Source organism: Dermacentor silvarum, chromosome 4 (genome assembly GCF_013339745.2).
Source record: "Dermacentor silvarum isolate Dsil-2018 chromosome 4, BIME_Dsil_1.4, whole genome shotgun sequence".
NCBI classification, from domain to species: Eukaryota; Metazoa; Arthropoda; class Arachnida; order Ixodida; family Ixodidae; genus Dermacentor; species Dermacentor silvarum.
In genome coordinates this window covers 106,913,390-106,940,697 of record NC_051157.2, presented here as the reverse complement: position 1 = coordinate 106,940,697, position 27,308 = coordinate 106,913,390, and the positions used below count along the sequence as shown (strand labels likewise).

At 46.9% G+C, this 27,308-nt stretch overlaps 3 protein-coding genes across 6 annotated transcripts in view; 1 reads left to right on the top strand and 2 right to left on the bottom strand.

The window, feature by feature from the left end:
- Positions 1-5,848: 5,848 nt before the first annotated feature.
- Positions 5,849-27,308, top strand: part of LOC119450478 (uncharacterized) — a 52,716-nt gene continuing 31,256 nt past the window's right edge. Inside the window, exons 1-3 of one of the 3 annotated variants that reach the window (XM_037713937.2) lie at positions 5,849-5,976; positions 6,107-6,225; positions 14,747-14,892. In XM_037713937.2, coding sequence (XP_037569865.2) covers positions 5,880-5,976; positions 6,107-6,225; positions 14,747-14,892 — 362 coding nt within the window. In that variant the 5' untranslated portion in view covers positions 5,849-5,879. The remainder of the gene's footprint in view (positions 5,977-6,106; positions 6,226-14,746; positions 14,893-27,308) is intronic. The other 2 variants (XM_049665911.1, XM_049665913.1) reach the window with 2 other exon arrangements.
- The window catches only part of LOC119450473 (cleavage and polyadenylation specificity factor subunit 6), a 188,558-nt gene continuing 176,498 nt past the window's right edge, over positions 15,249-27,308 (bottom strand). The window contains exon 20 of one of the 2 annotated variants that reach the window (XM_049665898.1): positions 15,249-15,335. The gene's annotated coding sequence lies outside the window, so the exon portion shown is untranslated. The remainder of the gene's footprint in view (positions 15,336-27,308) is intronic. The other variant, XR_007466441.1, reaches the window with a different exon arrangement.
- Positions 25,696-27,308, bottom strand: part of LOC119450477 (uncharacterized) — a 55,435-nt gene continuing 53,822 nt past the window's right edge. Inside the window, exons 3-5 of the mRNA XM_049665910.1 lie at positions 26,944-27,062; positions 25,893-26,038; positions 25,696-25,790 (exon numbers count right to left, since the gene is read on the bottom strand). Of these exons, the coding sequence (XP_049521867.1) occupies positions 25,787-25,790; positions 25,893-26,038; positions 26,944-27,062 (269 nt within the window). The 3' untranslated portion in view covers positions 25,696-25,786. The remainder of the gene's footprint in view (positions 25,791-25,892; positions 26,039-26,943; positions 27,063-27,308) is intronic.

The window sequence follows — 27,308 nt, the reverse complement described above, 5'->3', positions numbered from 1 at the left end:
GTATGATGACATATATCTAATCGTCATGGGGTGTGGCAAGATGACATTCCCGTAGCTGCGCACGTACTTGTGGGCATGGGGCGAAATTGTGAAGAAAAGGTAACAGAACACCATAAATTCAGCTGAATAACGCCTCCGAACCTTGTTCGTTGGCAGAAACCTCAACTGCTCACGAATGAATTGGAGGGTGCAAATTCTTTCCTCTGTTGTTGTGTCACTCAGCTTATCGAGCGGGAAAGCAATAGCTTTGAGGATTTCTTCCGATTTCACAGTAGTTGATTCAAGCTGGCTGTCCCATTTTTGGACGCCATCGAGAAATTCGTCTACTTCCCTCTTGCTCTTTGTCGTAGGTGGAACGCGTAAGATAGATCCAAGCTTCGTGGTCAAGCATTTCATGAAGTGAAACCTAACAACCAAGTCCGCTTTATGGTCACAGAATACTTAATCCATGGAGCCTCGTCTTCAACGATGTGCAGAATCCTCTCATTGCTCTGAATAGTGTGCCAGAAGGTGTATTTCTTATGTGAGCAACTATGTCCTCAGTTCGCACAAATTTATCGGCTTCTTCCTCTTGATGAAATGTCTCCGCGGATTCCGCAAGAGCTCTTTGCATAGCTAAAGCGTCTAGACGGATCCGCTTGGTATCAGGGCTGTCCCGTGTGGTGCTCTCAGTCGACAAATACGACGGACAGTCTGGAAATCTCGATGTCACTTCGTTTTTTTCGAAGGCGAGGAGAGATAGGGCAAAGGAGCCGTGACTTGTTTCCCTGAAGCATCATCCAAGTATGACGTTTTCCTCAGGATGTCCTCTGGGGAGAAATGTGCTTCGCATACCCGAGGAAAAATATCACCCACGCATGAGTAAATTCCCTCTCACTAATACACCATAAACGCGAATTCATCAAGTGGAGTATTTTTTTAAAACCACACTTTTCTAAACTCTTTGCTCATCGCAGTCAAGAAGTTGGTTTGGGGCCATAAGCTAAATACAATACAACGATATAGTTATAAAACGTGGAGATAAATAAAACCTAAAATTTTTGTCATTCGCGGCATATAAAAATGCAGACCCTTCCTCTGTGCACAAAGGAAGGATATCAATACCTTGCTTAATGGATATAGTTGTAATACCTATCATAATCCATGCGATTAAAGACAACATCTGTCAACGAACCGCAATTACAAGATAAGCGCTGTTTTTAAAGTGGAGCCGCCGCGGAACAAAGACCCCATGCTAAGCACGATCACACCAGGATGCGATTTCGCGGAGACTTCCAACGAAAGCCTGCTCCACGCTCACAGAAATACGTCTATTTCAGTTAGCACGGCAACGAAATAGCTTTTTACTCATTATTCCACAAAATGAAATAGTAATCAGGAATATGGAGATTACACACCCTCGAGTTCCCCGCATACGGCAGAAGTCCTGTCGTGGTATTGCACGAACCCATTTCTTGAGCAGTTCCTTATCTCGCGGGAACCTGATCACGTGGGTTTTGCACTTTGCCGTGTAGTTTCCGCGGCAGCGGGGAACACAACACTTATTCGGCATCTTGCTGTCACAATGCCATCGCTGCAGCTACCCGTCGTAGGCAGTTAAAGTCACGTTAGGCACAGAAAATCCAGCAACAAACAAAAAATAGCACAACCACACGGAGTAGGGAGCCTAACATGCAAGCGCTTGCATGTAGGCTCCCTAACACGGAGCCCTACGGAGCGACGCCTACGGCATCCTGACACAACGAGAAACATCCAAAGACTGACCAAAAAAGGTTCGGCGAACGCTGCTTCACAACAACGCGCAGAACTGTTGTCGACGCCATCGGCGTTGTGCCCGCGTTCGCATGCACGGCCGCCTCCGTATGATGACGCGCATCACGTCACCAGAGGCAGCGCTTCGGCCTTCTCTAGTCTAGGGGGTGTTGTGTCAGACCGTGCTGCGGCTGCTGGACTCGACGCTGGTCTTGGTGTTGACGACGACGGCCAGACGAGCGCTTACAACGGTTGCGCCATGCTGCTGGAGATCGATTGCAAGCTGTCGGAGAGCAGCAGCAGCGACGACAGCAGTAGCGGGGACGATGACAGCACCAGTAGTAGCGACAGCAGCAGCGGTTCTAGCAGTGACAGTGGAAGCACCGACGTCGCTCAGGCCGCGGCGTCCCAGTCGGAGGACATCAACATCGAAGACGTGCCGACCACCCCCAGCGCAAAGCTCGTCGACTCCAGCATCGTCGCCGGCGCCGTTGGGAGAGAGCAACAGATGAGCCTGTGGATTCAGCCGAACGTCGTGCGCCCGGCGGACCTTCCCAGTGACCACCCGGACGAAGTGCACGACTGGAGAGGTTGGCCCAAGTTCCACCCAAGAACAACGCGGATCAGAAGCGTGCAATCGTGCCGAGTCTGCTGGCCAAGGTTCCCCACATCGCGCTCGTCAACAAGCACGAGTTCCTGCTGCCTAAGATGGAACTGCTGATCTACACACAGGGCTGGCGAGTGCTTTATTTCTTTTGTTCTCTTACTTTTTTCTTTTTTTTTTCAATTTTATGGACACTCCAAGCGGATTTCTTGAAAGCGTGCGAGGGACGTGCGCTTTCACGGGGAGCGAACACACGGCCGAGAGCAAACGCGACTTTTTCCTTCGCGCGAAAGGCTGTGGGGGGACGGGAGCAAGGGAGGGAGGGAGGGAGGGGAGGCGACGTTTAGCTGCGGCACCAAATGCGTATTTATATAAAAACGTTGCGAGGCGAGAAGGTGGTAAAAACTTCCGACGCTTCTCGACGAAATGTCCCGTTCTTATCTCGTCGAAAACCTCCGAGCCGCCCCCCAGAGGCACCGGCAACAGTCACCAACGCCGCGCGCGTTCGGTGCGAACGCCAGCAAAACGCCGACGGCGTTGACAACAGCTCTGCGCGTTGCTGGTGCTGCTGCATGTCCAAGCTTATACAGCTGATAAAACTACGATCCTTACTCCGTATAGCTCTCTACTAATTTGGTATCGCAATTGATGCTTCATCTTTCGCGTGAAACTGCGTCGGCTGCTCGACCAGGATGGTTGTTGGCATACGATCATACGATCCTTTTCTGGATCGTACGCGCGGGCCATCTACGTTCGATAGTACTGACACGTACCACAGAGCAACGGTTGAAAGGACCGCACGCCGAGCGCGTTCTTCTTTTAGCACGTGCGGACGCCGCTTTCCGCTGCGGAGCGTGCGTACCAAGTTGTAGCATCGTCGCGCATTTTAGGGTCTTTTCGATCGCAATTGTACGGATAGCCGACGCGTGTTCGCGCCATCGTTCAAGGCGCGATCTTATAACGGTTCGCTTTCAGAAACTTTGCAATGTCGCACTCCAGGACAGCGTTCTGGATTCCGTCGTTGGAATGAGCGTTCAGCACTTATTAGCGTTCTTGCTGAGGAGCTGCACGTATTCAGATAACACATAGTGGTGTACATGCTGGCCTTAACAAAGCGGACAGTATACACGTCAAGATCAATGCGTTTCATTTTGCGAAGTTATCCCTGCAGTTTAAACCGATTCAGCTGTGTTTCGAGCTGTTTAAGCCGTCAACAGGGTTCGTGGTACAGGCTGCGTAAAATTGAGATACGAGGAACACGCAGTGTATTGCTGTAAGTTCCTGTCTTTGTCAGTTTGGCACCATGCATTATTCGTGTTTTAGCTGCTTGCTTTGGCACGTGCGTGCGCATATATCTCCATCTAGTGACAACGGTGTTAGTCAAAAAAAAAAAAAAAATCACCAGCCCTTCCCCTGTTGAGAAAATGGGGGTAAGCGAAGCTTATCGTGTGATTATCTGACCTTCGTCAGGGTAACTTAAGGTTCACGACATGTCATGGTCTCTCTCTTTCTCTCTCTCTCTCTCTCTCTCTCTGCCTCTCTCTCTCTTCGTCTCTCTCTTTATTTCTTTCTATTTTACTTTCTCTATCTTTCTCTCTCTCTCTCTTCCTTTCTCTCTTTCTTTCTTGTCCCTGGTATGTGCCATAGGTGAGGCGTAAACTCGTAAAGGCTCATGGGACGCGTCGTCTGCTCGGCGCTTCCGGTTCAACCGCTGACGGTTCCGGCGCACGATTCTCCGTTTTCGGGGCAGGTCGCGCGCAATTGCTCTCTGTGCACTTTCATCACAAGGTATCGCCCACGCTGCAAATATCTAGAGCCTGTGACGATCGCATCGATGACTGACCATTATATCTGAGCATAGGCAGTCATATAAAATAATTTTTTCTAGAAGAATCGACCGAACACGGGAATTAGGTATGCGTGCGGTCGCACTCGCGGGCTTATCTTGAATGACGAGTCTCACTTTCGTGTTCTCACGTGAATTCTGCTCGTGCCAATGACTGAATCCACCACAGTTTCACTGGCTTCCATCTGCACAGTAGTGGAATAGGGATCTGATTTTTTTTTCTTTTGCTGATTACATCTCAATTTCACTATAGGCTTATTTGATCAAACATGCATGGTTTAGTAGTGGAGGCGTTATAGACGGGCAGGCGGTTCCAATCCAAGCTTTTTCTTGGCACGAATGTCTTGGAACCCACTTTAAACGAACGCCTTGCATAGTATAGCGACCTTAATTTAGTACTCGATGCAAAATGAGCTAGGTGTACTGGGAGGATTTAAAAGGCGTAGACCGTAATTTTTCTCGTATATGTTGTGAAAGGTGCACGAGACGATAAACACTAGCCTAACGATGACAAAGCTGCAATGTCTTGCTTATAAAGAGACGTCGAAAGCATATTAAGACGGACTCAAGCGTACGCGGAAGTCAACTGCGGTTGACGAACACTTCTAGCATACGTCACGTTCCATATCTTACATAACTATCACAAGGTGTCCCAAACAAAAGGGGTATACTGCAGCTTTGAAAGCGTTAACATTTGTCATAAATGTATCAAGACTTTTTATAAGAAATGTTTTGGTGAAGTTGGAGAAAGAGATACTACGTTCAAGCATCGTTAAACCATGCCGACCGCGTGGTTAACGTTTGGTTATTAAGCATGTTCCATGAAATATAATCAGTAACGTGGACAGCAAGTTATTTTACAAAACAACTCATGCATGTTTCATATACAAACGTCGCAAAACCTATAAAGGTTCGCTGTAAAATGATATAAAATTCCTAGTATGTCATACCAACGTTTCCAAGCATCTACGTTATCAGTGGTATAAAGTTCAAAAAGCTATATGTGTGGAAGGAACTTTTTTTTTTTTTTTTGAAAGGAAAGTCAAGGTTCTTAGCTGTGCGCGCTTGCGCAACGCGATTTATCAAAGACTACGAAAGGCGAACACGTTAGTGTATACGACGGGCTCTAGTACAGATTGAAATATTACAAGATCTCTCACATCATTGATCCGAACAGAATTCACTTGAGAGCATGAAAGTGCGACTCGTCCTTCAAGGCCGCGACTGCGACAGCCCGCATACCTAATTCAAGCGTTCGGTCGATTCGGCAAGAAAAAAAATTTATTTTAAATTACTGCCTATGCTCAGATATAATGGTCAGTCATCGATGCAACCGTCATAGGCTCTAGATATTCGAAGCGTGAGCGATATCTTGTGATGAAAGTGCACAGAGAGCAAGCGCGATCGGCCCCGCGAACGGAGAATCGTGCACCGGAACCGTCAGCGGTTGAACCGGAAGCGCCGAGCAGACGACGCGTCCCATGAGCCTTTACGAGTTTACGCCTCACCTATTGAGCTTGGACCCTTCCTGCACTATCACTAGGATCGGCCCTAGGAAGGCCTAGTGATGTCACTTTTCAGCGTGACATCACCGCCACCACCACAGAAACTTGTGAGCCTATAAAGCTTCGCTAAAAATGATCGTGCCTCGACTATTTCTCTCTCGCATGCAGGTTCATGCAGCCAGCGCCTTCCTTTCGCCTTACCAACTTGGTGGACGACTTGCAGTACACGGCCTGGCTCAGCTTCACAGATGCCATTGGGGGCACATGCGGTCAGTGCGCGCGAGAGGCTACAGGCGTTACCGCCGCCTCCCGAATCCTGCGTCCTTCTTTACGTTTCTGTTTGCTTGTGATGAAGTGAATTGAAGCCTTGAGGCTTATCTTCGGCCTTGTCTCGTGCAGTTGGTCAGTACGCCCACCCGGATTCACCTAATCCCGGTTCGTCGTGGAACGGCCGGGTGCTGTCGTTCTCTCAGCTGAAGCTCTTCCCCTACGACGGCTTCAGCTCGACAGCACCTCCGGTAAGAGTTCTTTCGCTATTTCCCATTTTAGCCACGCTTGCGAATTAAGTTGCCGTTCGTAAGTTGCGCTACACTTCACAGGTTTGAACGAGCGCATACTTTGCACTAACCCCCGTATTCAGAAGTTTATCTTAACTCAGTGGCGTACCAACTATTTCTCGAGTGGGCGGGGGGGGGGCAAACCGTAAACGATCTGACTCTCTCTGTCTCTGTCTCTCTCTCTGTCTCTCTCTCTGTCTCTCTCTCTCTCTCCTCTCTCTCTCTCTATATATATATATATATATATATATATATATATATATATAGGCAAAAAGCCTGGAAATGCGTCTGTGTAGCAAACATAGACCTCTTTATCAATCACACATAGTGAACCATGGAGGCCCGACAAATTATTTCAATTTGCATTTACTTCTTGACACAATATGAAATCTATATATGATATAGGGACAAAAGGCAGTGAGTGCCCAGAGGTCTCTGACCCTGCCCAGGTGCAGCAGTGCAGCGCACGTAATTAATTATGGCGTTTACGTGCCAAAACGACGATCTGATTATGAGACACGCCGTAGGGGGGACTCCGGAATAATTTGGACCACCTGGGGTTTTTTTCACGCGCACCTAAATTTAAGTACACAGTTTTTTCGCATTTCGCCCACATCGAACTGCGGCCGCCATGGCCGGGATTTGATCCCGCGACCTCGCCCTTAGCAGCCCAACAGCCACTAAGCAACCACGGCGGGTCATGCCGCGCACATAAAGAAATGTACATTTGTTACAGACAATTTTACTAATTAAACAAAGAATTGTACCTGCTGTTTAAGTCTACAGCACGAATGTATCGCTAGTTAAGATAATATTATTGTCGAGGTTATACACAACCAAGTACAATCAACATAAATGACTTGAAATATTCACAAGAAAAAAAGACAGCAGATGTGTGCGACCTTGCAGAATTACAACAAAATTTCCAGCGAAGCTGTTTCTTTCGACCAGTTTTAATAAAGGTTTCAGTTACCTGCAATTATCTCGCGTATAGTTTAAAAAGTTGCCCGTATATATAGGACTGTTCTGTTTGAAACCTTGCCTGCATGTAATGCTTTGGAGCCCTTCTTGTTAGAAATTTCCAAAAAGCCAGTAATTCCGTAACAAATCTTACTTCGCCATAAAATTTACCATTGATCTCTCCCCCCCCCGGCCACTCAAATTTTGCTAGCTTTGATGTATCGGTTGATTTCACAGTTGTCCCAGTGCAGCGGGATAAATTTCGCTTTTTTCGTCAAACACATTCATAAAGCTCCGGATCGCGTGCATGCGTAATTTACTGCGAATATCATAACTAGTACCCTGCCTTTGAAGTATACTTACATAGTGCCCATACCGCGCCCTTTATTTTCGCCAAATATATACAAAGTGTCTTGCTTAGTTCACCGAGGACATCGATGAAACCAAGTAGGAACGTCTTATGACGCATGGAAATAGGGAACAAAATTATTTGCAACACAATTCTAACTGGACCAGGAACGCGAAAGTTTTCTCCCACATTGTACTTACTGTGACCCCCCTCTTCCTTCCACGAAATATAAATCTGTTGTAACCTACAGCTACATCGGAACACTGGGATGCATAGCTGAAAGCGACCATATCACACGCTCTAACACTTGAATAAGGATTTTTTTTTTACAAAGACCGTGTTTGATCCAACCTCATTTAACTTCGCTCAGAGAGTTTTCATAGCGTACCACACATTTTCGATAAATTTGGTCTTGGTGGCGTTTATAGTTCTGTCAGAACAGTGGGCTCAATTCTGCCCCGTTAAACAGGCTCATGACACTCTAGAGCGCTTGCATACGTAATTTATTGCTAAAGCCCCAATTACACATTTATTTTAAACTTCACCTACACATTAAACATTACCTGCTCCTCTTTGTCACAAAACATAAAGATGCTGCTTCCTTTAGTGCAGTGAGGACACAAGGCAAACCCAATATATCACGCATGAAAAGTAAAGAGAAAAAAAATGAGGGTTCAATAATTAATCGTAACGCTCCTGAATAAGCCAGAAACGTTCCAACTTCGCGACACATTCTGCTGAAAATGCTACCTAGCTAATAACAGCAGCGTGATACTTTTGAATACTTCCTTACAGTTATTTTTAAACTGCATTTGATCAACACGCATTTACCATCGCACATCGCAAGTTAAAGTTGGCGTATTGTTCCCCCTACGTTCGCAAAATTTGACCTCAGTTGTAGTTAAATCTACGGCAGTGCAGCCGTCTATTCTATTGGAAAAAGGCGAATTTAACCCACTCATTTGGGACATTACCTACATATTGCCCATGCTATGCCCCTAATTTTCCCCAGATATAAACAAGATGCCTCGTTTAGCTCACCGGGGACACCGGAGAAACAAACTATGCATCTCGTATGATGCATGAAACAAGTTTCGCCACGCATTGCGCTTAAAATTCTGCCTATTTCACAGAATTTCAAGTCTATATCTTGTGCAGTTGTTTTAGGAGTATGGGAAACATTTTCGACTAGCGGGAGTATGACACTCTGGAACACTTCAATCAGTAACTTTCTACAAATGATGTAATGAACCTAAACAGAATAAAGATAAATCGCTCTTCACTCAGAACATTGCTTCCTACTTCGAATAAATATAAACATCGTGCCCCGCATAGTTTACCGAGGATACCGTGGGAAGACAACTAAATGCCGTGTATAACGCAGAAAAATTGGGAGAAAGCGAATATTCAGTCACTGTTTTTCGAGCACATAAGCAACCTTTTTGGGTACACGTCACCAAAAAGTGGCTTCCATTTCTTCAAAATATGAAATATCTGCTGTTCTTGCTCCTGTAGGGAAAAAGTTATATTGTATAGCTCTTATTTAGAAACGGCCTGAAAACGAAATCGTAAAAATAGGAAGTGACACATGCCTTTAGAAATAATTTAATGCAGTATTCTATTGGTGTGGAAATGGCTCTGCACGTTCGACCAAGGTAATTTTCACGAACATATCCCCGATAAGTCGCGATTACACAATGGAATTCGATAGTTAGGCCTTTAAGTGGTTTGGTGAGATTTTTGATGGTGATAAGATACGGAGACTGCAACGCTATGTAGACTTCCTCTGGACGGAGATGCAATAGTTCCAGCATTTGATAATCCAGCGTTTTCATACCGTAAGGCACACCAATCGTTTCACACCAATCGTTGGGCGCGGCTGACTGTAATACATTATCCCGAACTCTCCCTTCGCCCGCAGATTAAAAACAGCAAGCCGAATGTGTTTTCCAATACGGTTAGGCAGTATCAAAAAAGTGGGCATGATGCAAGTAGCGCAAGTGGACATTTTTTAGGGCGGCAACGGTCCAGCGCCAGGTCTCTCCGCAATGCAAGCGTGTATGGAGAATCCTGCGCGTCGCCTGCTAGAGCTCGCGACGCGAGGAGGCACAAGAGACAATCCTCGCTGCCCAAGCAGGGGATACTAGGCTACTAAGCTTAGTAAAGAAAAGCATTACTTACGCGGCCACTCTACTAAGAAAGCAAATTTAGTGTCAGCTGTAGTTTTGTTGGACTTTCCGGCATGCATCCGAAAGTGCCCGCTTTCAAAAGTAGGGGGGGGGGGGGGAATGGCATACTTTGCCCCCCCCCCCCTCTTTACAGTCGGGGGGGGGGAAGGGGTGCCCCCCCCCCCCCCGGTAGATTAGCCTATGTAGACTTAACTTGAAGCTTAAGCTTGACTTGATTTAAATGACGCCTGCCGTGAACGCGCTGAAGGAAACGCAATTAGTGTGTTGGGCACGTTCACGCCAGGCGTAATTTAGACTAAGTCAAGCATGGGCTTCAATTTAAGATGCATTTATGAATACAGGGGTAAGACGCAGCACAGGACGGTCGTCAAGTGCACAGTGTGCGCCCGTTCAAAGCTGGCCCAGAATTATTTGGGGAAGCCATCAACAAGACGCACGGCGTGGCTGCTTGACGTTGTTGCCCTGCCTCGTCTCTTGGTGCGTACCTGCCACGGCTTCCCCGAGTCGAGTTTTTTCCGAGCCAGAAAACCATGTGTAAGACACATGGTCTTACAATTATACTAAAGCTTCGCTTTCGGATATGCATATGTTCTTTTTTTTAACGAAAAATCACATTTCCTGTTAAAAAAACAACAAAAAAACTGCAGAACCCACGCACTGGGAATCCATGTGAGCGAAGATCCGGACACCGACAAAAATGCTTTAAAAAAATGTCACAGTTTCGCCCTAAGGGCGAAGCAATGAATGCGATAGCAACACAGCAATGTCATACGAAGTAAGGTGAGCGGCTTTGGTAGCAATATGAATTGTAGTAAACATGAGCTGATTAAGTAAGCAGGTGTGCTGCGGCGTAAGTAGACCGACATGAAGAGAGACTCGATGACCACGAGAAGGCGCGTGTGAAACGGTGGTGTTGATGAGAAGCGCTTCCCGTGGGCAGCGCGTGCGAAGGGACACACCTGTAGCGCTGCACTGCCGATCCGGGCAGCATTGCATGTGTAGCGTGCGTTGGAAAATGTGGCCCGACTATTACTAACTGAATGAACAAGCATGGTGTGAGCGCGCACAAACAAACATGAATAGATCACACTGAATGACTGCAGACAACGACCGTCAAAACTCTGGCAGCAAGCGGATACGCCGCAGCGGCGAAGGTACGTGCGGTCTATGGCTTCAACGGAAACTGAGCGGCGAATGAACGCGGCGCATAAAGGTCAGAGCCGTGTGGAGATAAGAGACGGTGCGAGCGAGCGACGAGCGCGGTTGTTGGCAGAGTGGAAGTGCGCCCCCCCCCCCCCCCCCCCCCCCGCTCCCTCCGGCGCTGGCTTCCCGCTTCCTTGCTTGCGCGTGGGAGACTGAGTGCGTTCGCTCTCCGTGATAGCGCGCGTCCCCGCACGCTTCCGCTCGTTCATACGGTACGCGGCGAAGATTTTATCTATAGGGAACCTCACGGCGACGGCGACGGCGGCGACGACGGCGACGCCGACGGCAGAAATCCGGTTGAAGTGTCCATATAATTGCTATCGCAATAAAATGTATTTACGCTTCGGCTTCCCCACGGGAGCCTTGTTTACTATTGAACGAAGCGCTTGCTGTGCTGTTTGCGTTCATTGATGGTATGTTGACGGCATACGGCAGTCGTGAGGTCCCGTTAAATGTTACCTTGCCTGCGTCACTTGTGTTTGTCGGCGTAGTACACGGACCCCACATAGAGTCACGTCATTCATCGCCTCGTTCCTTTGCTGGAGAGAGAGACGGAAATGAGCAATGCTTCCTGAAGAGGCATTTTCTTTGTCCCGTGTCAGGACTGCCACGAGCGCAGAGTCACCCGTTTCATGACTGCGCCGTTACGGTAACCTGTTGTACCCATCCCTACACCGCCTCTCTAACATTCTCTCTGGACTGTCGTTGCTGTTGAGCGTGAGCACAAAGGCAAGCGCGGCAGCTGCTACAATGCTTTTGCGGGGGCGTCACGCCCCCTCGTACTGCAGAGGCTACAAGCGCTCGGCAAAGTGAAACGAGAAGTGCACACATTCATTGAAATCACCCATACAACACACAGCACAGCATACGTTTCAATGAAGAACAAGCATCCGACCCGTAAATCAAGCATTGCATGATTTACGTAGTGTTGTAGTGGCAGTAAGTTGTAGTGGCGGTTTTTCAACAGCTCCCCTCTATACATTCACTTTCGCAGGGCCGGGATTTTTTTTTTCTTTCAAGGCAGCAAATACCGGTTTAAGATTTCAGTAAACTGTGGCTTCTTCGCGTCTTCTGTTTTCCACGCTCCATTCTTGTTTTCATAGGGAGTCGGAAAGGGTAGTGATGTCGCGATATCCCCATACCGCGATATTGGATCTACATGTGCCTTTCCGAAAAAGGTCCGCCGCACCCTTCCGGAAAAAAGACATCCGCAAGTGTAGGCCTTGTGAATGGAAATTCCTGGCTTCGAAGGGAGGCCTACTCCCAGCTGCAGGGCCCACTCTGTGTGCACAGAAGTATCTGAGCTATAGCTATCACATTTCATTCAATGCTCTTTTTGTGCCTTTTATCGCAGCTAACATTATTATAACTTGCCACAAAAAGTCGCCAAAAAGAAAAAAAAAACGCCTACAGATCCCACGCCCTGTGGGAATCGATGTTATGCGAAGTAGTGTGCGGGGAGACTACCAAGTTAACGAAACGACCATAGAGCACTAAGACGTATGTGGCTGTTTTATGACACGCATGTCATAACATTCATGTTACTCGCATGGCGCTCTTTGGCCATATCTGGCCCTTGCGCCACTAAACACAACACATCATCATAACATTCATTTTATGAGTCCTCAGAAGTCGCTTTAGCTACGCCTAAGAGAATTTAAGGCGAAAGCCTAGGTCATGCTCACGACTATGACTTCGACCATCAACCTTTAGCCTTTTCCTTTACTTAGTACCACATCCGAACCCATTTCAGTGGTTTTTTATCGTTAGTCTTTTTTCGCTGAGTCATTGTCACTTTTGCTGTGTCGTGCTCATGACTGTCACTTCTACCATCACCATTTAGTGTTTCCTTCATTTAATGCCTTCGCTTAATTTAGGCGGCTGCTTCATGACCTACATGACACGCATGCCCTAACATTCATGTCATGACCTATCATTTATGTTCGTCATACGCTCTTGTCACACTATGCCAATTTTGGTACCTACCAAGTTAACGAAACGACCATGAGAGCAACAAGGCGCAGGCGGCTAGATAGATACTGTCAAAGTGGCAAATGTTCGCCAAGAAATGCTTCGCATTTAAAATGTCCAACTATAGACTTGGGAAGCCAAATGGCTATTCAATACGAATTCGCATATTTATGTGACGTCACGTCACAGGCGACCGTAGATAACCCCAGGCCATTCAAAAAGTGCATGCTGGGAAAGACACAGCATGCCGTAACCGTTTATGAGTCGTCCTGGAGGAGCAACGTTCATGACAGATTTGGAATGCAAGTAGCTAGCGCTCATAATTATTACAAAGTTGTATTGATCTATTCCTTGTTTTACTTGGTTCCTTAGCGGAGCGGAGCGCATAGGTGCCGGTGCTCGCCGATCGGAGCTTTGCCGTTGACGTAGACAGACCTTCCATATACGTTCTTCGTCTATTTTGCAGCGTCGATATATACAGGGTGTTTCACGTAACGTGGGCCAAACTTTAAGATATGCAAATACCAGGTAGCCGGACCAAACCAAGGTAATGTTGTTTGCCGTCGCTTAGAGATACTCAGATTATTTTTTGCATTTCACCTAATTACATAATTAGTCTTAATTGATCAACTTCTCAAATATTATATGAAAAGTGTCAATGACACGATTGTAGAGCACCATGATAAACTCCCGGTACAGCTTTCTGTTTTTTGATGTGCTATGTGCTAATTGCCGCGCGACTAACCGCTCGAGGCACTTTGCGTGTATTCCCGGCCTTCTTTCATGCTCGAAAAAACACTTTTATGTAGCACGAGTTCACGACGTAGAAAAGGTGAACAAATAAAAAAAAAAAAAAAAAAACGAGAAAGGAGAAAGGAGCTATCAGCCATCAAAACAGACGAGTTTGAAAAATGTGGAGGAAGGGAATTGCACATTGGACAAATGTATTAAACGTAAGGGAGAGTAATTTGAAGGTGATAAGATTGTTTTGTAAAAATTAAATAAATACGTAGCTTTTTACAAATAATTCCGGTTATTTTTCGGTACCCCGTCGTATTGAACTAGTTCACGAAGTGCTTAGTGCGGTTCATGCTGGTGCACACTGCGATTGATATCACTCCCTCAATGCAGTTTAACCTTTCAAATGAAGTTGCATATACCTTCATTATAAGTGGGCATGCAGTCCACTCCGCCGAGTGGGCTGCCCAGTCACGCAGTAAAACATTGGTGCTTCAAGTGGGCTGGGTTTTGATTTTTGCAAATATGTACAATATCTAATGAATAAAGGAAAAAATAAAGAAGCATGCATTCTGTGCACTAGACCATGTCATATGAATAAAAAAACGAACAAGCATACATTTTTGAGTACCATTGTCAAGGTGACATACTGTATTTTTGTTGCTATTTTTGTTGTTATTGCCATTGCTTGCTTCTTGTTTCACAAATTTCTTGTTTCACAACATACCCTATAGATTTATGCATTTGTCAATGTAAACTTGCCAGCAGTGTTTGCTGTATGTGCTGAAACGCTGCACCAAACTAATGCCTTTATTTATTGTCTTTTCTTTTAGGTATTAGTTTTCATTATTGCGCGTTTTGCTGACCTGCCTCGCTGACATGTGTTGTCAGGGGGTTGAGAGTTTTCAAGCCTTTAAAAGCTTCACGGCTTTTTTCTCACCCTCCTCCATTGTTCAATGGCAAATAAGGTTTCATTCATTCTGTTGACTAGACCATCATTTAAGACCTTCCCCTCTCCACTCCAAACTGAAAGCTCAACGCCAGAAACTGCCTTCCTTTGTATGTGTTGCAGATCACTCTGAAATGTAACAACAGTTACCGTGTCCAAGTGAACGTTGGAATTGTGGACAACAGCGGACACATTCTCAGCACGTCGGTCGTCCGCCAATTTGTCGGTGCTCACTTTGTTGCTGTCACCCATTTCGACAAAAAATTTAGGTGGGTGTTGTGCTTTGCTTGCCGGCTGTTTCCTTTCCCCCCAAATCGGTGCACTTAACATTTCCCTGTCCTCGTCTTTCTCTCTCTCTCTTTTCCTTCTACAGCTGATGCATCCACGGTCAGAGATTTAATTTTTAATTTCATTTGTTGTTATTGTTTTTTTTTTTTTTGCTTCTAGACTGGCTCGTCTAAGCAACAAGGGGTTCGAGACTAAGGCGCCCTAAGTTTGTTCTAATTTGCACTGTTTTACAAGTGCTCATGTATAGTGTAATAAGAGTAATAAAAACATATTTATGGTTACCAAGAGGTCTTTTTTTCCTTATTTAATGACATTTTACAGTACCATTCCAAGGCCAAAGAAAAATGCAATGGTGGTGTGGCTGCTGATGAGTACAAAAATAGACCTGCTGCACACATGGTGATGCCGTAGGGTATTTGCCGCCCTTAAAAAAAAAAAAAATAAGTGGGAGCGCTCTCCGCAGATGAATTCTACAGAAAGTTCATTTCGCACAGAACAATGTAACCTGAAGATGCAGTTGCTACGAGAACAAAGGTAAAATTCCCAACAGGCACGCCATGGGGACCATTCAACAGGTACACAGTGACAGCACCCTCGGGCAATGCATAGTGAACATGTGATGTCTTGGGGCCATATAGATTTTCATGCAGCTACTAAAGGCAACTTCTGGAGTTAGTGTCTATAAGCTGCAAACATAGCAGTCGACGTGCAGGAATGATGGTTAATACATTGATTTGCCTAAACTTCCGTTCTTCTGGCTTTAAATGGCTTCGTGACTTTGCAAAGTGACCAAAGTGCTACTGCATTATAAATAATTATTGAAACATTAAAATTGTCTGACGGCAGGATTCGAACACAGGATCGCCAGCACCGAAGCCAGATATTGAAACCGTTACGTCACAGCCGCATGGAGAAGCGCAACCACTACAATTAGCAGCGATTATGTGTGCTTGCTGAAGAAAGTATAAATTGCTTCGAAATTTAGGCCCAGATAAAGCGTAATAAACAAAGCCACAAGAACGCCTGAATCCACAAGCACAAAGATCAGACAAATCCATGTACCACCCATCATTGCCACGGTGGCTGGACGACCGCGGTGCCCGAGTTCCTTCTATATTAATTGTCGGAAACTCTATGGCTCGGACGGCACCCAGCAGCCCTTCAGTGTGCCATGAGGAGATTGATTTTTGAGGGTGTCAACTTGGGCAGGGAGAGAGGATACAAGTGCAGTTATACCCTGACATAACGAAACTTCACTGCTGCTCCGGACCCGGATGGAAATACATGTGGCGGTTTATGCAACCCTCTATGCGCGCGACAGCCCCCGAAGCGGAGCAGCGTAGCATCTCGCCGTCATATTCCGTATAGACGAGAAAATGATCGCCAGACGGTCCTACTGCGCCTCCTGACATAGTAGGCTCCCCATCCTGACAGCTTTGTCAGGAGGCGCTTTGTCAAAAGCTTTGTCAAAATTTGCTTTGAAGAAAGGCTCAGGAACATGGATGAAAATAAATGGGCTGCTAAAGTGCCCACGCACCTCTAGATGAAAAGCGTGGACACAGAATGGAGGAAGAGGTTAAGGAAGTTGGCAACCAAGTACAGATAAGCAAAACTGTAAACAGACAACCAGGAGTCATCAGAAAGAAAGTGAGAGAAATAGAGACAGTGAAGTGGATGCAAAGAATGGAAACAAAAAGGACCATGGAGATGTGGAGATGCACAAGAATGAGAAGAAAGAAATTAGAAGTGAAAATCTGTATGATAACACAAAGGGTAGTGCCTTGCTATTTGAGGCTCGAGCCGGTTGCCTAAGGACCAAAACATACCGGAGCAAATATTCGGAACTAGATGAGGTATGTGTATACTGCAGTAAAGATCCAGAGACCACTCAGCACATCCTAATGGAATGCGGTGGGATTCACCCAGCGGGAACCGTAGGTAACGTACAACTTCCATAAGCGCTTGGGTTTAAAGTGGAAGGAAGCATAACAGATCAGCCGTAGAGATAAGCAAGAGACGATTAGAGTACTGGTGGGAAAAAAGCAGGGAAAAGATTGATACGACCTGATCTCTTAAAATCAAAGGTAGCGGTACAAGGTAATTTTTTTTTGGGGGGGGGGGGGGGGGGGGGTAGAAGATTAATCAGAGGTATACAAAAAAAAAAAAAAAACTGTCAGCCCTTCCACTGGGATGGAGGTGGAAGACCAGCGAAGCTGTGCTATGGTGGGAATTATGTATTTCCAATTATTAAGATGTGATGGTGTAATTGGTTATTTGAACTATTAAAGAATGAGAAATATATATGATCCAGTGGTTTTCATTTATTTAGTGACCACAGGGACCATGGCCTTATGGTCGCTACGGTGCACCGCCATTGGGGCACCAACGCCGCGCGCGTTCGGTGCGAACGCGGTCAAAACGCCGCCGCCGTCCACAACAGTTGTGCGTGTTGTTTGTGTGGGTGGTAGGTGGGTAAACTTTATTGATTCACGAGAGAATCATGTGAGGGGGGGGGTGGGAGGGAAGAAAAGGAAGCAAGACGACGATGGGCCCTCGGGCCGCTCTAGATGGCCGGGCACATTAGGGCTTCGGCGACCCCTTTGGTCCAGCCCACTGTCCGAAGCTGTAGCTCCGGTTTGGGGGCTGCGCAGAGCAGCCTCCCATCGCTCCTGGTGTTCTGACCCTCGCCACGGAAGCTTGGGCTTGTTCGAGCAATTCAGAAAGATGTGGTCGAAGTCGACTCTGGTGCTAGGACACAAGTGGCAGTGAGGAGAGGTTTCACCGTGGGTAATAATGGACAGAAGGAAAGGGGTCGTAACTGTGGCCGTTTGAAGTCTGCGCCACAAAGCCTGGTCACTTCTGGGAAGAGATTTATGCGGTGGGGGGTAGATTAGGCGGGAATTTCTGTAAAACAGGGTGAGGTCATGGTAGCTGAGGAGTCGATCCCTGGCACTGCGAAACGAAGGCGGGTCGCTCACAGCCTGGTTGACGAGTGCTCGGGCCTGTGTGTGAGTGTGTGTGTGTGTTGCCTGGGTGTTCGCTGTGTACAGGGACCCAAAGGAGGGCGATAAGGAGATTAGGAGGGGAAGTTGATTCGAATAATTTAGCAGCCGGGGAGTGGATTTTGCGATTGGCATAATTACTGGCCGCACACAACCGCTGTCAAAACGCTGGCTACGTGGCGGAACGGTTAAACGCCGTTGTCGACACAGTTAGGGGAGGAGAGGCGGGCGACAGCCCAGACAGAGTCGGTGGCAGAGGCCGGCAGGGCGGCGCGCATGCGCCGCAGTGGGAGAGCGGGCACGCACAGTCTAGGGCATAGGGCGCCTCGATGCCCTCCTCGCGCACCGCTCCCCTTCCACTGGAAGTGGCGTTTGCTCTCCGCCATGCGTTCGCTCCCCGTGAAAGCGCGCGTCCCTTGCCCTCGCGCGCTTTCACTCGCACATACAGCATACGGCCAATGAGAGTTTTTTTCTATTGCCGGACGCGACCATCGAAGAGTGAGCCCTTAGCAGCTTCGCTGTAAAATGCTAGATAAACAACCTGCATAGTATAAATTCCACTTTGTGCACAGTAAAAGTTCCTGCCCTGCAAGAACTCAGCAGGCCATGTTACAAAGTATTCCAATATCCAAGCTGCATGCTCTCTATGAATATAGGGTATTCCACACTTTCGTATGCTTCAGAAATGTCTAGTGTAACTAGAACCCCATATTGTGGTAACGTGCCAACCTAATGCAGCTCTCTAGGTCGTCGTGCGCGCAGCAGATTGACATCCCTGGCCTAAATCCAATTTGGAATGAACTCAATAATTCTCTTGTGGTCACCAATTTAATCATACGTGCGAGTAATAACACTTTGATTAATTTTACAAAACTGGATGTCAGAGAAATAGGCCGAACATTGTCTAGTACAAACCTTCTGCTTTGGTCTTCAAGCAGTGGAATCACCTTCACGATTCTCCACGCAGGAGGGATCCATGTATATTGTACAGAATAGTTTATGGCATCTAACAAAACGTTAGGAGCGACCCTATGGCTGCAGCTGGTAAACATGAAATAACCCACCGTGGTTGCTCAGTGGCTATGGTGTTGGGCTGCTGAGCACGAGGTAGCGGGATCGAATCCCGGCCACGGCGGCTGTATTTGGATGGGGGCGAAATGCGAAAACACCCGTGTACTTAGATTTAGGTGCACGTGAAAGAACCCCAGGTGGTCCAAATTTCCGGAGTCCCCCACTACGGCGTGCCTCATAGTCAGATCATGGTTTTGGCACGTAAATACCCATAATTCATTTTTTGAAACATGAAACAACGTAGGGGAATTCTGACAAAGAAATCTCTCGAAAATCTTTTATTGTGCTCTGTCTCTGAGGACAGCAGGGAAGACCCGTCACAAATCTCCAAATCTCTCACGATTAAATCTAGAAGCAGCTTTTTCACGGGTAGTTAAAACAATTGACCCCAGGTTCGAGGGGTGTGGAATCACTTTTTGCAATCTTCAAAACCAAAACAATGCACGCTTAATATTTGACTTTAAAATAAAATCAAAATGACTGACATTGCAATCATCTCTTGCCTTAGGTACGGTTCTTTTAAAGCGATGGGTCTGTTTTTAATAAAATCTGGTAGCAATTCAAGGGTACCGCCATCCCGAAGCATCATCTGCACTAGACGGGTAGTGGATTCCGCGAGCTAAATGCCCGCAGCACGCCACTCTGCGGATGTCAACAACCTCGCTACACTCCCTTAGAGCCTTGCGTAGATCTTCGTTGGTCTCATAGAACGGGATCCAATGCAATCTTTTCGGTGATATCACGTCTCACGGGATCTATCACCGCGAAATAGTGTCCTTTCACTTCAACACCTCCTGCTCGGACAAAGATTTCCTTGGCCTGAGCGCAGTGGAGCTTCACCAGTCAGGCGTGGCCTATCCGATAGGGGCCAATCCCATTCACTAGTCTGAGCACAGCGAGCTTCTCCAGCGTCGCTCGAAAAATCATCGATGTGGTACGGTCGCTCGGCAAGATCGCAGTGTAAGAACACACAGTCCTTCACGCCATCCGTTGAAAGCAGGACGAACCGATACACCGAAAGGGGCACATTGCTACGCACACTCCGTCCGTCGCCGGTAGAAAAATGCAGCACATCCAACGAGTTGGAATCTATAGTATACAGCGAAGCTTTGTGTGAGTGCATAAAGAGTCGAAACACGAGTTTGTGTTTATTGAACGTCCGCATAAAGGGACACGCAAGGCTTTGTCCAGGAATTTTAGAGAGTCTATTGCAATGCGAGCTTTCCAGTGTTTACACGTATTTGTTACCCCCGCGCGGCCAGCGCCACATCCGCCACGAATGCGTTGGGGGCATCGATGTCATCGCCGCCTCCCGAGAATCGTGGTATCGAGGCACCCTAGGATGCGCGGAGGCGAGCGCCATCTGGTAGTGCTGCAAGGAAACCAGCGGCGCGCGTCCTTCGCTGTGATTGGTTGGCCTATTCGGTTAGAGAACAGCCACGCCGCACACGTGCACGAAAACCCGGCGAGGTTTGCAAAGAAAAGCTCCGCGTTTAAAGCAAGTCATCCCGCGTCCACGCCCGACGAGAACCGGAGAGGGAATATGCGCATGCGTCGACAAGCGGCACAAAAACACCCTTTTTCGCGGGCAAGCCAGAGCGTTTCGATCCGCAGTTGCACTAGAGGAAACCGACGCCAGGACATATGGACACCACTGATAATTTAAAGAAATAATAATTATACAATTTACTGCATGTAAATATGTGTATATAAATATCTAGCCAGCTTTTAATTCAATGCAAAGGAAATAATTTCTTCGTATAACACGCTGCTCTTCAATGCTAATATTTATAACTCAAAAACCACGCTTCATCCAGCGTGTTTCGGCGAACACTTAAAAAAAAATTTAAAGGTTGCCTGCAGCAGATAGCACCATTCTATAGTTCATAAGCTGGTCTACTCGAAGGGGCGAACATTACTTGCACAAAAAATTGAAATGCATAATCGACTAATAAACAAAAATTCACTAATTAAGTTGTACACAAATTATCTTATGGCCCATATTGCAGTTTATAAATTCTAGCCGTGGAGTTCCCAAGACAGATCCACTTGGAACGAATTCTCAGGATGACACCAGTTTCGAGATATTAATGTCCGAAGTTTGCGGAGAAAAGCATTAGCGTTCCAGTTACTGTCTTAACAAAACGTCGTTTTAAGCATTGACGCACAAAAGAGTGATAAAAGGGGCAAAGTTACGAGTGTGAGGTGAATTACTTGCGTTGTGGAAAATTCCGTAAATTTCGGTATTGCGAACCTGCTCGGACCATTTTCCGGGTTTCATAGAACCGTCTATAGCAAGAAAACAACTAGCTTTGTAAGACAGAAAACTCCTACGAATCGAGCACATACCTTCGATAACGTACAGAGGAAATTAAAATGACCTAGGGCAAGTTAAAATCCACAAAATATCCATATTTTGCTACAACACTTGACGCCTGAAGGAACTAAAAGAGTATTTAGAAATGAAAAAAGATTTACAATTGTGTCTACCCACGCTAACAGCATCGCTGAAACTTGGATTTCATTCCGCAAGATTGCACAAGTCCGAAGTTCTTTGACTATGCCGCACCTTCAACCATTTAAAAACCAAACCACATAAAGAAAAGCAGAACATGCTGTACACACTCCACACACACACGAGGCGTTCATTGGCTATGGACCACTTGTCCCGTTTAATATTCACTGCCCATAGAAGCCTTCTTTCTCGATCTCTCGGATATGCACACAATCGCAGCCATTTCTCGAGTTGTTAGAGTTATTTCTCGTCCAAGCCACAGAGTTTCCCACAATTACTACAGAGGGAACCCAGGCGCTGCGATCGCTCAGCCACCGTGGCAATGAAGGGTAGTACATGGATTCCTCTGATATCTCCGTGCTAGTGGATTCAGACGTTCTTCTGGCTTCGTTTATTACACTTCATTGGGGCCTAAAGTGCCTTATGTTTCTAAGCAATTTATATTTTATTATTGATTCAGATTGCAATATAACACCCTTCAAGAACGCATAATAGACTCTGCTAAGTGCAGTGGTTCCGCTTGTCCATGCGTCCGTGGCGCATTCGTTTCTACATTCGGGCTTCTGTGCTAGAGATGCTGTGCAAGGTCCATCTAAATAGGTCGCGAAGCTTGGAAAGAAAAGCGTGCCAAAACTTATCGCCAGAGATATCAGTTAGTGGTGCACGATTGAAGCGCGAATAGGTGAGGGAGGGACAAACACTGAAACTAGGAAACCTAAATAAAAAAAAAATGTTCGGAAATTTTTAATCAGAATACTGTCATATATTTGCTGTACTAAAACAACAAATGTTAATTTTGTTTCTATTTCACAATTTATTAGTTCGTTCTTGGTGACCCCTACTAACCAGGGATTCTGGCGCGAGGCTTGGCAAGACTGTGCAAACCAGCTATTATGTCGTGCGGAATGGCGTTGCTCACTAGAACGCGGCTGTTTCATCCGAGTTTTAGGGGCGAAGCTCCTTAGGGTGTGGGTCTGTCCCTCCTCTGTAGTAGTAGTCGTCGTAGTCGTCGTAGTAGGTAGCCACGTCTACTTTTATGAGAAAAAAAATTCCGAGAGTTGTGGCCGTAGCGGAATCGAACCAGGGACCCCTCGCTTCTGAACGCGTGGCGCTAACCACTACGCCACGAAGCTTTTTTTTTTCTTTATTTCCAATTTGGCCACAAGCCTGAATAGGATTTTGTCAGATCACACTCATTTTATATGTGCTAAAGCATCCAACATTATTATCACATCTTCATCACAGTCAGTCGTTTTGTACACATCACGTACTTTCACAACTATTTCCACAAAATATTCATGCACAGCTCGGCGTTTGACATCACAGTGTCTATATGCTAACAGACTATGCCAGACTGTGTGCAGCCCCAGCAAAAAGATAACGTCCAATATTGCCTCCCCGTAAGTAAGATCACACAAAACAAAAACGTCCTTGCAAGTAGCTTGTAACCGTTTCCACAACAATGCCAATATAATTTTTTAACAAACAAGATACAGCCGGCTTATGTTTTCACCGCATGGCCCACGCATACATTGTGCCGTGAAGAAAATTGTGCTGCCAATCTGTCGGTCACCTCCTCTCTGCTAACCTTAGTCTCCTGGACCGCAAGCCGGTCAAAGTCTCTTTCTTGCATCGTGCATTTGACCTGATATTGCTTGCCACTAGCCCCCAGACCCCGTACATTTTGCGTACCGACGCGTAATGGTGAAGACATACTAATCATACTGATTGTAAGCGCGAACCAAAAGTACAATGCTTACCGTGGCTCTACCCTGCAGTGAGAAGACTGGCGTGTTACTTATCGCGTCTCTGACCCCGCACCGGTGACGATGACGCCGACCGGACTTCGAGGACATATGTTTTACCCTTGGCGCCAGCAACGCGCTGCCACTGACGCTCCAGCTCCAGGCGTTTAACCTTGCGTTCGGTGCTGTCCTCCGTCAACTTCGGAATGCCTGTTCTGAGACGCTTCCCGCGCACCGCGGTCGCCGCCGTAGCGTCTGCTTTCTCTTCTTCGGTAGTGGTCTCGGTACAATCGCTCATGTCTTCCTCTTCACTTGCTTCACTAAAGAGCGGTGCCTCCTGCTTGCAGCCTGTTTGCGCACGCTCCTCAGTTGCCTTAATCAAGTCCTGGCTGTCAGGCATTGTCCCTCCTGCTTTCTTGGCGTCCGTCTCCTTGTCCTTGCTTTCGTGTTTCCTGGTGTTGCTATTCGGGGCAGACTTCCCGGCTTCCTCCGCGTCCATTATGTTCTCTTGGACGTCGTCTGTTGGGATAACCATTTTAGTTACTCTAGCGTAACTTCTTGCACAATCTTGGCTTTCATGTCCAAACACCCGGCACACTCCACAGCGTGGCGTCTGACAGTCCCGTCGTATGTGTCCTTGCCTGCGGCACCTCAAACATAGCGGTGACCGACCCGGGGCCACAAGAAGGACGGTGCCAGTTCCAAACTTGAAAAGATGCGGCAGGTCGTCAAGCTCAACACCTTCCTTAAGTCTCATTCGCACCACCCTCGTCGTGGACGTCGCATGTTCAAAGCCAGCGACGGACCAGTTGTCGTTCGAAACTTCAAGGACGTCACCAAAGTTGCTCAACGCTTGCCGAACGCTCTCATTTTGGACAGCAAAGTCGACCCAGTGGACTTTCACGGTGACGTCTTGCTGGATGGGGTCAATGACAGCGCAGAAGCCGCCTTTGACCTGAAGTCCACCCGTTTTCACCATAGCATCCTTGTCGGCCTTGCTGCGCAGCTTGACCAGCCAGATGTGGTTCATCTGGAAGGCTCCTATACCGGTGATGTTCTTGATGAAGCCCGCTTCTTCCAATGGCCCTCGAAAATCTTCGAGCCGATATGGTCTTTTTGCCAGATCACCGTGCAAAAACACACACTGCTGCATGCTCTCTCCCGAAGGCAATATCGGGAGCAGAATCCTGTAATCCGAGGGTGCAGTAGAAAAACTGTCACCGCGGCCAGCAGCGGCCGCCGAAGCACCTCGCACGGAGCGAGCCATCACACGTCCGTCCTCCTCGAAAGCCGAACGCAGAGTTACTACGCCACGAAGCGCACATGGACAGACGCACCTAGATGGCAATAAATACCCAACATTAACGAAAGACTGCGCGTTTGTAACGCGTTTGTGCTAGCGCGTTACGGCCCGTGCAAGAAGCTGGTGTAAGACGCTGTGGCCTCTTCGCCTTACCCCCCCCCCCCCCCCCCCCCTCGTATTCATAAACGCTCCTCGACTTGAACTTCACTTGCCACCGCCTTCGGCAGCGCGTTCGAAACGCGTTGAAGGCGGTGGCAAGTCAAGTTCAAGTCGAGGAGCGTTTATGAATACGGGGGTTATACTCTCTCAGCAGTCATGTGATGGCGTCGGCAATCGCGGTGCACGTTCCGGCATGTGTAAACGGCTGCGTAAGACGCTGTGGCCTCTCCCCCTTACTAGAGAGTACTGCACGTTTCTAACGCGTTTGTGCTAGCGTCCCCTTAAGCGGCAGATGGTGCAATTATAATGAAGGGCGCTGTTATAAAATAGGAATGACGTCACCTATGGCGCGTGTCATTGGTGGAAGTCAATCGTTCGATTTAGTGCGGCGAGACTGGGCGAATTACACGGAAGATTCACGGTTTACCGATGATTCCCTCCGGAGCTTCGCCCACTCATCATCATTCACCCCGTGGATATGCGGTATTTTTTTTTTTATGTCCTTGCGTGTTTGTTTAAAGTCTGGCGTGCGCTTCACTTCAAATTTTGCGCGGCCTTAGCCTGTGAACAGGTACATAGCCTGTCACTGCGTACCTGCTGAATGGCCTCCATGACGTGCATGTCGGGAATTTTACCTTTGTTCTCGTAGCAGCTGCACTTTCAGCTTAGTGTGCTGTACAAAATGAACTTTGTGTGAAGTAAGCACGGGAACTAGGCTGTTATTTATTTGGAAAGAGCGCTTTCAATGAATTTTTCCTGTCTTTTCAGGGCGGCAACTGACCTGCGGCATCACCATGTGAGCAGCAGGTATACGTTTTTGTATTCCTCAGTAGCCACACCACCATTGCATTGTTTGTACTGAAAAATGTCATCAAACAATGCAAATAAAGCAACATATATTGGTACCAATGAATAGGTTTTTATTACTGTTATTACACAATACACTCTCAGTTGTAAAAACAGTGCAAAATATCTATAACATTAAATTAGCGCGCTTTGGTCTTGAACCCCTTGTTGCTTGGACGCGAGAGACTAGAAGTAAATAACAAAAATGAAAACAAAGCTCTCATCATGGTTTCATCAGCTGTAGAAGAAAGAGAAAGAGAGAGAAGAGAGCAGTGAAATGTTGGGTGCACAGATTTGGAAAAAGAAAGAAAACAGCCTGCAAGCAAAGCAGAACACCCACCTAGATTTGATGCTGAAATGGGTCACAGCAACAAAGCAGGCACCGACAAATTGCCGGACGACCGACGAGCTCAGGATGTGCCCGCTGTTGTCCACGATGCCAACGTTCACTTGGATACGGTAACTGTTGTTACACTTCAGAGTGATCTGCAACACACGCAAAGGAAGGCAGTTTCTGGTAAGCTTTTAGTTTGGATTGGATAAGGTTTTGAATCATAGGCTAGTTAATAGAATACGTGCTGATTCATTTGTTGCTTACTCATGACATCATAGAAATAGGGTCTAGTCAAAAGAATGCATGCTTATTTATTGTTTACTTTATACATGTGTGCAACAGGGCAGCCATTTGCCCAGAGTGGACTGCCCACTTGTGAAAATGAAGTTGAATACCTCCATTACCACAACATGAAACTGCATTGAGGGAAGCACTTCGCGAATTAACTCATTACATAACTGGCTTGAAAAATCCTTTACTACCTATCCTGCGAAGGTAAACGTTAAATTAAGGGGTTTGGGGTCACAATCTTGGCTGAGAGGGGTTAAGTTATGGCCACCCATACACAATTCAACCTATTTATCACGTCACGGCTTCCGTTGATTCATGCGTTACGACATCAAAAATGATCAAAAGTAGCGTTTCGGTCTCCTTGGGGCATATGGTCATTTGTGCTACTTTTGCTTAACAAGATACCACAAGGACCAAAAAGGGACCAGGTAGGGACGAGTATAATTGTAAGACCACGTGTTGCTTGCTTGCTGGGCTCGGAAGAAGTCGACTCGGGGAAGCCATCGCAGGCACGCACCAAGAGACGAGACAGGACAGCACGGTAACAATGTCTAGCACCCGAGGTGTCATGTCTTATTGATGACTTCCCCAAATATCGCTGGGCCGGCTTTGAACGGGCGTACACTGTGCACTTGACGCCCGTCCTGTCCTGCGTCTCAGTGCAAAGTGTGCGCTCGTGCAAACCTGCGAAGTATAGTGCAACTTACGAACGGCAACCTAATTCGCAGGCGTGGCTGAAATGGGGAAGAGGCGAACGAAATCTTACCGGAGGCGGTTTCGTGGTGAAGCAGTCGTTGGAGTAGAGCTTCAGCCGAGAAAAAGACAGCACCCGGCCGTTCCACGACGAACCGGGATGTGGTGAATCCGGGTGGGTGTACTGACCAACTGCACGAGACAAGTCCAATTAAGGACACCGTCTTGTTGCTCAACCTTACTTCACCACAAACAAACAAACAAACAAACAAACAAACAAACAAACAAACAAACAAACAAACAAACAAACAAACAAACAAACAAACAAACAAACAAACAAACAAACAAACAAACAAACAAACAAACAAACAAACAAACAAACAAACAAACAAACAGAGAAACGTAAATAAAGACGCCCGATTCGGGAGGCGGCGATAA